The sequence below is a fragment of the Solanum lycopersicum genome, chromosome 4, assembly GCF_036512215.1.
Source record: "Solanum lycopersicum chromosome 4, SLM_r2.1".
In the NCBI taxonomy this organism is placed as follows: domain Eukaryota; kingdom Viridiplantae; phylum Streptophyta; class Magnoliopsida; order Solanales; family Solanaceae; genus Solanum; species Solanum lycopersicum.
In genome coordinates, this window is record NC_090803.1 from 59,456,032 (window position 1) to 59,468,459 (window position 12,428).

The following is a 12,428-nucleotide window of genomic DNA, read 5'->3' on the forward strand; positions in this document are numbered from 1 at the left end:
ACTCATTTTTATGCTTTTGTTATTATTAACGTCTGGATCTACTCGTGCATTTCCAGAACTAGACATTCAGGAACAAATACATATATGAAATGCTTTTTTTAAAAGATACAAGCTTTGAGAATGTTGCACATTTCACATATAGATGTGACAATAAAGCTAGATAATAGTAGCCTTTGAGACTACTCATGACCAAAAACGAAATACGATCGACCTGTCATGCAATATCTGAAATAAGTTCATCTCCAGACTCATGACCAAAAACGAAATACGATCAACCTGTCATGCAATATCTAAAATACGTTCATCTCCAACTGATATGCAAAGAGTATTTGCATCTTTAAACACCTGAGTGTAAGATAATGTCGGATTCAATTCAGTATCAACCAAGTTTTCTGAGCAAGTATCAACTTCAGAACTTTCAAATGTTCGTACACTAAAGAGGAGATTCTCAACCTGTTTAATAGAACTGCAAAATCACTCCAAACTGGAGGGAACGTCGCAATAAATACATAGATACAATAATCACAAGCAATGTCACCATGTTGTCGTTGTCAAGCTTTGGGTTAAAAGGTGTTTGTACATCAAAAGAACCTCTTTGTTGATAAAGTAGCACAATCAACTTTTTCATCTGTCCTCATGTATGTTTTGTCATGTCATAAATTAATGGAGCATGTACCCACCATTAGATTTAAGCGACTTCCTAGCTCTTAGTCCTCAACCTACTGATGCACACGTTAAATAAAACCTACTCGAGTTGAAGGTTTGCTTAAGAAGCTCGACTTACAAGCATTGTGAGAACTCATAACCTCCATATAACTATCAACATGTGCAGTCTCTGATTGCTTTGACAGGGTCATATCATTAACAGAATTCCCATTGGCAAAATGTGAGTACTGAGCATTCTTGACAATTCTATGTTGATTCAACGAGTAGTCATCTGACCTGGGAGGAGACCAATCATTTTCCGCTGAAACATTTGAAAAAGTAGTTATTATATCAAGAAAGGAAAACTAAATATGTACAGCAAGAAAACGTGCAAATTTCTATGTAAACTAAAGAGTTACCTACTTCTAAAATTTTCAAGAACCCTTCGTTTTTCTTGGGGACTAAAAGATATATTATAGTTGTATATATGGTACAAAAAACTTCGTCGACATATTGCACACTTCCTCATGAAAGCATGTTCTGAATGTGTTATATCCCTAGAAACATACCTTTCATGTACCTCCTGATCTCATCTGGCTGCATGGATTTCGCTCCTTTAACTGTTCTGTTGAGCGATTCTGCCATTGCCCTTTTAACTTCAGGCGGCACATTGGGACAACCTTTTGAGGGCCCTTTTGGATCACCTCCAGCCAAATGTGCCTTAAGATGTGTAATTCCTCCAGAAGAAGATATGAAACCGCAATACTTGCACACTGCTCTCTGTCTTTTTGCATCAACTGGTGTAGCATAATCCCAGGCAGCATCAAGTGGCCTTCCCCTTCTAACTGATTTTTTGGATGCAGGTACTGCTAATTTAGAGAAGAAGGTACAAACAATAGCACCCTGAGTTAAATCTTAATTGAGAGAGGGCGTATTTAGAAAAAAGTTTAAACAGAAGAAAAAAAGAAAGCAGGAGCAATCTTGGCACAATAACCTTAAATCTTTTTGGGGTATATTAAAAATAAAGAAAAAAGTGGATAATTGTGTGTGATGGAAACAAAACAAATTGTTTCGAACCCGTAATAAATTTTTTAGCAAATACATGCAGGAAAGGATGCCACTTCCATATGCACTGTACAAAGGTGGTGGTCAAAATTTCAAGAGGAAATTCATTGATGTACATAAATGTGCAAAGACGACTCTGTTATTCCTCCCTTAGAGGAAGAGGGAATATAATTAACCAAAATTATGTAATAGCAAAGACAAATAAAACAGCAAGCTGAACTAATAAACAAGCCCAGTAAAAAGAGTTAAAGCACTTGTCCATTTTCGTGGGATAATCTTTTCCAACTTTCACAAGGAAATGAACTAGTCTTGGATTTGACTTTAAAAGGACGTTGCAAGTTCAAGCCGTGGAAACAATCTCTTGCATAAATGCAAAATAAGGTTGTGTACAATAAGCATGATGTGCTCAGCCTTTTTCGGACCTCGTATATCAGGAGTGGCTCTTCATATGAAAGATTACTAATTTCCATAGCACATATTTCCAATGCATTTCCTCTTTTTTTCTGACAAAGTATTGATGTAGAAAGAGTTCACCTCTACGAGGTGAATGCTGACTGAAAATTTTCTCCAAACTATCCAAAATGAGAACATTCTAATAGCCAAAATTGAATGATCCAACTCGCACTCAGTGAATATTTTGCTTTTCTCTCTTTCTGATATGCATTAACAAATCTACAACAAAGTGGATAGAACCGAAAGTGCCTTTTTTCAACTCCTCACTTATTTTATAATCGTGGTGTCAGGAGCAGCAACTCGACTAATACAACGAGGTACCTGGTACCTTCCGCCGATAGAGGTCACTTTGTCCACCAAGGCTTGAACAGATAGGATTAAATAAAGTGACGACGACCAGAAATAATGTTATGTGCCAAAAGGAGGGTACAGACTAGTATATTATCACATGGACATGACGATGAGGATGGAAGGTGTATTAGAACTTTAGAAGAGATTAACGGTGTAAGGAGAGCCCTAGAACAAAGCCAAGTAGGGAACTACGTAACGGATTAAATGAGCTTGCACAAGACCCAACGTCAATCAAAATATCTCCATGGATATAAACAGCTATGTGGTGCATAACCTATCATTTTTAAATTTCTTTAAGACTAGTTTCCAATGCTTCAACCTGTTTGTCATTTGGACATTAGTATAAGGAGTTATGGCCTTTTTACTGAAGAGTAGTAGAGCAGTTACGCAACCAAAAAGACCTTCATGGATCACGTAGGGGGCTGTGTAGGCCACGTAGGAAACTGAGGCCTTTTTAAAGGCTAGTTGGGGCCCATTTCTTCATTTCCCCAAGTCTGAAAAATGTCCTAGAGAAAGGGAGTTCGTCAAAACTTGAACACACTCCAAGGTGAGTTTTAATGGTGTTTTGAGTTAGTTTCAACTCCCGAATCTTCATAACAAGATTAAACCTTAGGATTATAGATTCTTGCTTGAACCTTCATTTTTTGGTAAAGAACACCATGAAATCTGAAATTCAAGATTTGGCTATCAAGAGGTTAATTCTTCATCTCACACTTGAATATGTTCTGAACTTGGTAATTGAAAGGTATAGTGAGGTTGAAACCACCATTTGTACAAGTAATAGCACTGAGTTACAGTTCTTGAAAGAAGAAATGATTTAAATGGTAGAATTATAGGTCGAGTGATACAATTGGGCCAAGTAAGAAGAGTTATAGGATTATTCTATATGCATTTTTCTATTTTATAGTCCAGTCTAGTCTAGAATTAATAAATAAGTGTATTATATACGAATGAGTCCTTTTATGTTTTACACTTAAAAAGAGTAAGGGATATATAACTTGTAATTGTGGGAGAGAATATTATCGAATACCGGTTGTATCGTTAGTTGGCAAGAAGAAGGGCTGTTAGATGAAGAAACATCATAGAAAGAAGGTTGTAATGTTTTATGCACACTAGGTGTTTGATGAATTGCCAATAAGACCTAAACATGAATGCTTTTACTAGTATTAATCCTACTTGATGTATATTGTTGTAAATTGAAGTCATAATGGTGATTGAACATTGTAGTACTCTTAAAAGGACAGAACTGATGTATGTTGGCTTAACTCTTTCTCATAAGAAAAATCTCCTTTGTTATAAGCATGGAACTGGCTGTAATTGCTATCAAAAGTGTGAAGCAGCAAGTATACAATGATATGGAAGGGTCTCTAGTCAATCTACAAACAGCAAAATACTTCGACGAGCCAAAAGAGATTAATCTACACAAGCTCTTCACCAACTGCACACCCTGTTCAAACTACAAAAGTGCAGTTCCAAGCCATCCAAAATTAAGCTATGGGACAGACAAGAAACAGTGTGCTCAGAACACTTCTGTTTCTCTCATTCTGATAGAAATAAATATCTTTTTGTGGAGCAAAAGACTCCTGTCGAGATACAACTAGTTTTCCATATTAAAGTATACATAGAAGCATCCCTATTTTCAGAAACATACCTTCAAAGTCAGTCCTGATTTCCTGTAGCTGTGGGGCCTTCCCCCCTCTTATAGTTCCTAGTAACCATTCTTTCATCACCCTTTTGACTTCTGGTGGTACATTTGGACAACCCTTCAGTGAACCCGTCGGATCACCTCCACCCAGATGTGTCTTAAGATAAGTAATGCCTCCAGAGGAAGAGATAAATCCGCAGTAATTGCAAACTGTCCTCTGCTTCTTTCCATCTACTGGAGTAGCATGTTGCCAAGCGTCATCAAGTGGTCTTCCCTTTCTAGCCGATTTTGAGGCAGTTGCTGCTTATTCAAAAAAGCAAGAGGAGGATGTCCAAATTTTAAAAAAAAATCATACTTCAAAGTTCAAATTTGAAGGGATGAGTACAAGAAAAATCTTTTTCATCCATGCATTGAATAAGTACAAGAGCAAGTTACAAAAGCAAAGAAACTAGTTATTGGGCGTGATGGAAGCACTACTAAAGTTCAAAATAGACACTAACAAATTGGTATGTAACCCGTAGTTGTGAATTTTCCTTTAAAATTTTTATTCAAAAGTAATATTATATAATCTCATCTCACGCCCCTCATGTGTGGGCCTAATTCTTTTCCATAGACCAAACACGTGGATGTTCTTTTTTTATAATGGGTGGCAGGACACTCGAACTCAGAACCTCTACCTGATACTATATCATGCTGAAGTGTGTAATCATCACATCCAGGAGCTTAAGTTGTTACAAAAAGCACATTTTATTCAATATTATTGATTTGCACCAAAGGTGCTAATATACAACAATCATGTATCATATACATAGTACCAAAAAAATTCCCAAAGGCAAAATAAAATAAAACCATCTATGCTGATAGGGGCATCCTTGTTACACCTGAAAACTATTTTTAAAAAAAAAAAAGGAATCTGACTTTGTACCACGGATTTCCAACTTCCTCAAGTAAGAAACCAAATTCAAGACAGGGTTACCAATAAATTTAGGAAGGTTAGTACTTTGAAAAAGGTTAGTAATAATTACAACAAGAAAAGGAGAAATATCCCCTGAAATATCATATACACTATCTAAATAACCTCCATTACACTTTTAGGACACTGATGTCCTTACCCTTACCGTCTAAGATTTAAAGCGTATATACTCTTTGCACTAACGGATGAACGCGTGTCATGATCTTAACATCCCACCCAAAATTAAACTAATTTTTTATCCACAATTAAAAAACTCACCCATCTTACACAATTAAACCCAACCCATGACCCGAATTATAACACTTCTTCCACCCTAATTAAGTGGTTTGTTCATGGATTTGAAAAAATTAAAAAAAGATTCTGTGGGCGGCTGGACCTAATTTTGATGTTTATTTTTGTTTCTTACTCCCGACTATGGATCATTTCAGGCTGGTCTATGTTTCTTGTATACATATACAAACAATCACAATTTTCTTTCTTCAAGTGCGATTTGTCAGCCACTAACCTTGTGGTAGCTGTAATGGGGTAGAGAAATTGGAACAGTTTACCAACATCAACAATGGCTGATCTATGCACTTATAATTTGACAAAATAGAACTTGAAAGAAAGGGATTTTATTAAGGGTACAAGAAAATTGAAATTGAGGAGTGTGATGAATAGGGTTTTTGGGCAAGGGAGAGAATCAAGAAGACGGAGCGGGAGGAAATACACAAAAAGCTGATGAACAATTGTTGAAAATATGTTTATATTACAAAATTGTAATGTCTGCATCTTTTGACTTTTTATTATTTTGAAGAAAGAATCGAAAACATGTATACATATGCATAAAGCACACCAGGAGAAGACTTGGATTCGGTGTTTAGATTGTGGTCTTCAGGTTGGAGTAATGGTAGTAACTGTAAATTTAGTTTGCAATAGCGTTAATGGTTGTGTCAATTCTCTTTACTGTTGTTCTTATGCTCTAGATGTTGTAATTTCTCAGTACATTATCAATTAACAGAGTTCAGTCTCTATAAATGTGTATCTGTTGCTCGAAAGCACATAGATGAATTCAATGTCTGAGTTCTGTGATTTTTTGTTAGTTTAGATTGCGGGAGAAGAAGAAGAGGTTTTTAATTCGGGTCACGGGTTGGGTTGTGTAAGATAAGTGGGTTATCTAATTGTGAATAAAAATTAATTAAATTTTGGTTAAACCATTAAAGATCACGACACGTGTTCCATTAGTACAAAGGGTATGTATACCCCAAATCTTAGACGGTAAGAACATCAGCATCCAAAAGTTATACCAGAGGGTATTTAGATACCAGTCATGATAGTTCAAGGATATATTTATCCTTTTTCCGTTAAAACAATTGCAGGTAAAACAATGCTTATAAGGAACACATTTAACATTGTGCCTAAAACAAACTCAACTATCCCCTCTGAAATGAGGCCAGAAAGAAACACAAGAATAGGAAAAGGACAAAAATACGAATACTGTTCAATGGAGATTTCTTTCGCACATGGACAATAAATGAAGTACTTTAAATTCATATAGAAATGACAAATGACAAGAAAGTTAAGGAATTTCTTAAGCTACATCTTTCTGAAACATTACCATTAGTCTTGTATCTGTAATACAGTTGGTTAAATTAGTGGTATTTAGTACATCGCCACGAACAAGTTATATGTTTGCTTCTAACAGCACCTATTGTTTCTAGAAAGAAGGGAAAGGTCGATCAAGATATGACTTAACTATTGGAACTACACCAAACTCCTGGTTTCTGATGCACTAAACTACACTGATGAACAGTCATTTTCAATTGGCTATTTTACAACTGTATTGAGTGATTAGTGAGCTTTTGTAGTGCTAAATGATCTCTTGCATGCTTCACAGGCCTTTACACATCCTATATGACATTTTCTCACAGAGAAGCCCAACCATAGATCTTCCTTTCTGCTTTTCCATTTACTATCAATTTCCACTAGCTTCTCTTTTCACTTGTTTTACCAACTCACGCACATTTGCAACCATTTCTGATTTTGAAGGACAAGAACTACATGTCTCCTCAAGATGGCCCTTGATTATTCAAACTATAAAATGACCAAACTCAATAAGATGAGGTGAACACTATTTTCTATGATAACTGAGAAAATCAAATCAGAAAACTCATTCTCAGAAAAGAAAAATCAGAAAAGAAAATAAAGAAGTAACAAAATGAACAGTTAAAACATCTTGATGAACCTAATGTCATATGTATCTTCAAACTTCAGTTTAACCGCTAGCATCGCAAAATATTTTCCTTTCAAGTTACATGCATACAACAAACAAATGTAGCTATCCACATTATCCAGCAAAATGATACACTACTTGATGTAGGTGATATTCGCTAAATTACACAGGTGAGCATAACAAGCAAGCAGCCAACAAGTTTAATTACTCAAAGACTTACAACGATCTTTTTTCTTTTTTTGAAACTAGACTTACAAGGATCTTTCCTATTGGAGAATTCCTTGCAACTTCTATCCTTCCCATCGTTTGCTGAATTTGGGATTGAAGCTTGTGTCACTCGGGTATTATGAATAAAACAATCATCAGGAGACTCTTGAGGAGGAGCTTGTCTTCCACTAAAGACGCCCCATAGATATACTTTACCCTCAAATCCTGCAACTTCAGTGTGGTTAGTCGAACATGTTAAGAAGCTTGTCTATTCAAGACTTTGGGATGGTAAACATTACTGTGATGCTTTTCTGGCAGATGGGCAGAAGTAAAAATCAGGAGTTCAGAATCACCAACCAAAGCTCTTAATGCAATGTCGTAGTGTCTTAAATTATACAGCAGATTTTCAAAAACTTGATCATCTCTGAGACAAAACCATACCAAGATTAGAGGTGGTATAACAGAAGACGCAAAGATTTATGCTAGGTTGGTTACCATACCTGCCTTTAACTGAAAAGAAATAAATGGCAATATTATCATCAATCAGTTTAGCACTTTTAAAACTCTTTGGCCACACATCACGCTTAGGAAGGAATTCAGGATAGATCACCTCCGCCATCTCTTTAGCTGCCAGCCATACTTTTGCGCACGCTTTACTTGATAGATGGGCTGTAAGATTCAATCTCATCTCTGGACGGGAGATCATGAAACTACCCCTGTGAAATGAGAATAACCAGATATCATACTAGAACTGAATAAGATCCAGTTGCAGCTTTCATCAATGCCTCCTCCAGAAGAGGTAAGAGGTAGTATGGAAAAAGAATAATATAGTAGTTATAGGTTTTCAATTTACCTCCATATGGTATCGTCAATTGGTTTTGCAGCCATGTCACAATTGTGATCTGAAAGCACTAGTCTATACCAAGTAAACTGCCTTCCTTTCAATCTGTAAGATTGTCTTTTCTCACTTCAACAAGCTTCCGTCAGACGTCGACCATCTGTACTTGCACCAAAAAATGAAAAGGGTCATCTCCCCATACTCTACAACCCCATTTGTGATTGTTAATAAGAATTAAGCTTCAATCAATCAACTACTTAACCAAACTCAAGCCCAGAGAGGTAATCTCAGTTACCCATAGCAAACAAAAAGCTTTAGTTTTTCTTACAAAGTAACCATAAGAACTATGTCATACCATCATGTTTGCTTTCTAAACATGTCTACTTTATTTATAAGGTAAGTAAAAATAAAGGAGACAGAGAGTAGCACTAAGATTGCAACTTCAAGATCAGCGTTTTCAACAACAAAAAGCAGCTGTTCATCGCCGAAAAAAAGCCTTTTCCCATTTAGTGTTTAAATTTGACTAATTTCAAAATGGTCTCTGCTTACACAGCTGAAACTAAAAAAAGATAACTTCTTTCTTCTCCTTTTCAAAGATCAACAGACGAAACTTTCTCCAAAAACCCAACAAAATGGATGATGTTTTAAGGCTCAAAAACTAAAATAAGTGAGTCGAAATATAAGCAAAAAGAATACCAAATAAGCACATCAACTATACTCTTCCGGATTAGAGTGAAAGATCAAAATCCAACATTCTTGAACTGTAAAACCGATCTCAGTAACCCCCACCCCCACCACCCAAAAAGTAGAAAAAAGCAATCTATAATCAAGATGGGTTATCCTCAAATTGCAAACTAAACACAACCCGTGATCAATACATGAAGTTGAGAAACAAACACAAGTAGTATCAAACTTATAAGTAGTATTAAGAAGAAGATAAAATTTTCACCTGAATCTGCAGAGTTAAAGGAAGAAGTAGTGATAAGTTGAGAAAATGGATGATTTTAGAGAAGTTGAAGAGTTATAGGGTTTCAGAGAAATCATTGCATAAAAAGGGAAAAGGGGTTTCGGTCATCGGTATACACCAAATTTCCCAATTACACCGCTAGTGGCGAAGAAGGCCCTTTTTTTTCTTTTCTTTTTTTTTTTTCTTTTTTTTACATTATTTATTCTAATTTTTTTTAAAAAAATAATGTGTATCTTTTTTTTTTTTTACCGAAAGCAATAGTAACTGAGCTAGAAATTTCATTAAAATGAATTAACGTATGAAGAAATACTATGTTTGTTGGTTGGTTGTTTGGTTTGGAAGGTAAGTTACTTAGTTATAAAATTATCATGATAAAAATTAGTAAATTAGAAAACTGAATAATTAAAACTAATATACATATAAGTTATTAAAAAAAGGGATTATCTTAGTTAAGGCGTAAATAATTATTATGTGAATAACTAATATATGCATTAAAATAATATATAGATTTTTTGATGGGGTCATTTGGCATATGGTTAGAGACTTAAAGTTACGTAGATATCTTGAATTAGTTATGAAAATTTTTAGGTATTGTTTCATGAAAGGATTAGTTATACCAAGTATTACTAATTCACCCTTTTATTCTATATAAATTAAATACATAGTCTTTAAATTGCAAATCAAATATTATATAAAAATGGGTAATACTCAATTACCCCCTAGCCTATACCCGAAATTCCTACGACACACCTTATATTTGATGAGGTCCTATTACCCCCTCCATCTTTTTTTTAAGTAATTTATTACGTGTAAATTAGGTATATAGCATATTCTATAGTAATATTCTCAAGATATAACATTAGAGTTTGTATTTCAATATATAACATTTAATATCTCAAGCTATAGCATATTATTATAAACTTAATGTTAATTTGAAATAATTAAAAAAATTGTTTTAAAAAAAATTGAATAAAAAAACTAACAAAAATATAAATGAAAAATGACATCCTTTATTACTAAATTAAATACAATTATTAATTGGTGTAAATTGATTAACACGTTTTAAGGAAATTTAAAAAATATTCAGATTAGTTAGTTGCCTTAAATCTCTCAAATTAGTTTAAATGAGAATAAATTTTGATTTAATTCCTTAAAAAGCTCTAACAAATTGACATCAACGTACAAACTATTTTTTTTCCTCCAATTTTCACTATTCTTTCAGATTTGCAGCAGATATCAGTTCGTTTTTTTTTTTACCAATTGAAGAAATTTTGACGTTGGAAAAAAATTGATTTGCTATGATGGAGAACATTGTGTCGATATTAATAAAATGGTGGAATGTGGAATTCATCAGGTTGGTTTAATTATGATTTGTTGATTTTGATTATGATTTGGTGGGTTTTAACATGGAAAACATTGTGTCGATTTTTTTTTATTATTTTAAGATCTGATATAGATTATAGCTTATTTTTTGGGGATGAAACAATGTTTTGGTATATATACCGTATCTGAAAAACAGCTGTAAATGTATATGTGTTTGAGTTTTAATAAAATTGAAGATTCGCGTAATACTTGATTTATGAACAAAATATAAAAAATGAGTTTGATGGTACAGTGTATTTAGTTACTTGTCAAAAAATAAGTATTTATAATTATGTGGATCGTTGAAGTATGAAAGTTGTATTAATCGTGTATGAACCTTATATGAAACTTGTATTAATTATGTATGAAGTTTATTTTTTTGTTGAAATTAGAATATATGTTTCTGTTTGGCATATGAAGGTAAATGTTAATATAATTCTGTATGAAAACTGTATTTTTTTTGTTTAGTTATTTTTTTTTTGTTTAGTAAATTTTTTTTGTGATGATGAAAGCTATATTTGTTTTTTTGTTTAGTAATTTTTTTTGTTATTTGTGAATAAGTGTAATATTGATGGAATTATTGGTAAAAAAATTAGTATATTGGTCGAAATATGAAATGCTAGTTTCTTTGTCTGTTTCTGATTTGTAAAGCAATGTTTGTATTATTTTTTTTGACATTTATAGTATGAAAGGTGTACTATTTTGATATTAAATATTTTTATTTTATTTTTCAATGACATATTTTTTTTGGAATTGTTTTTAATGAACATTAATTTTCCATGTTAGGTAATACCATCGATGATTGATACGAATGTTCTTGTTGAAGGACCAAAGAAGTACATAGTAAATTTAAATACAAGGTGTGTAGTTGCGGGAGATTTCACCATTATGAAATACCATGTGATCATGTAATTGCAGTTCTTAGATACAAGAAACTGCATGAAACATATTTCTATTCTGTCTTTTATAGCCTGAAGAATTTTAGAGGTGCATATGTCATCCCTGTTGAACCTATCCCCTGCGAGAGTATGTGAGATATACCCAATTATATTTCAAAGCCTAAATTGATGGCACCCGATCCAAGTAGATCAGTTAGAAAATTGCATGTTGAACGTTGAAAGGAGTTTGCTGATGTGAAATTCAAAAGGTCAAAGGTTACTCGTAGTAAATGTCGTCAAGTTGGATATAACAGGAAGAAATGTTCAAATTATCCTGTTAAAAAAATGATTTCATAATTTTTACTTTTTATTACATAACATGTTTTGTTTTATGGAATGAATTTGGTATAATTAATATTTGAGTAGTTGTGATTCTTAATATTATCCATATAAATAATACTGAAACACATTTTGTGTCCGTTTTCAAATTTTATTCGTATACTAATATATAGTTAAACAAGAATCGTACATAATTCATACAAAAAACATATATGTGGAACAACTTTTTAACATATAATTGTACAGTAAAACTCTTGTTAAAATAGTTCATACATAGTTCGTACAAAGTTCATACATATGGATCAAAAAATATATGATAGTTGTCATACTAAAACGATAATAAATCAAAAATGTGATATCATGTTCATACTAGTAGTAATTAGACTTCATACATATTTCATCCAGACAGTATTCAGACTTCATACATAATCAATAATGGAAGAAATATTTATACAAAAAAGCCAACAAATTAGAAATGTAATGTCATGCCCAT

The 12,428-nt window shown here is 33.3% G+C and overlaps 1 protein-coding gene across 4 annotated transcripts; it reads right to left on the minus strand.

Moving 5' to 3' along the window:
• Positions 1–352: 352 nt before the first annotated feature.
• LOC544026 (E4/E8 binding protein-1) lies at positions 353–9,572 on the minus strand. 4 transcript variants are annotated; one of them, XM_069296365.1, is made up of 8 exons: positions 9,339–9,572; positions 8,405–8,549; positions 8,052–8,267; positions 7,851–7,975; positions 7,600–7,776; positions 4,166–4,459; positions 1,215–1,511; positions 353–967 (listed from the first exon to the last, which is right to left on the minus strand). In XM_069296365.1, exons 2-8 carry the CDS (start codon positions 8,437–8,439, stop codon positions 735–737), a joined length of 1,377 nt encoding a protein of 458 aa, XP_069152466.1. In that variant the 5' UTR covers positions 8,440–8,549; positions 9,339–9,572; the 3' UTR covers positions 353–734. The 4 variants fall into 4 exon arrangements, with proteins under 4 accessions (XP_069152466.1, XP_069152465.1, XP_069152464.1 ...); XM_069296364.1 differs by having other exon boundaries at positions 1,215–1,514; positions 9,339–9,530; XM_069296363.1 differs by having other exon boundaries at positions 1,215–1,514; positions 7,600–7,782; positions 9,339–9,530.
• Positions 9,573–12,428: the final 2,856 nt, after the last annotated feature.

Excerpts from the sequence above, each read along its gene's own strand:
- LOC544026 (XM_069296363.1), bottom strand. The coding sequence starts at position 8,439 with ATGGCTGCAAAACCAATTGACGATACCATATGGAG. Across the intron at positions 4,460-7,599 it reads CTCCAATAGGAAAGATCCTT|CAACTGCCTCAAAATCGGCT; the intron begins GTAAGTCTAGTT and ends TTGAATAAGCAG. Across the intron at positions 1,515-4,165 it reads AATCAGGACTGACTTTGAAG|CAGTACCTGCATCCAAAAAA; the intron begins GTATGTTTCTGA and ends TCTCTAAATTAG.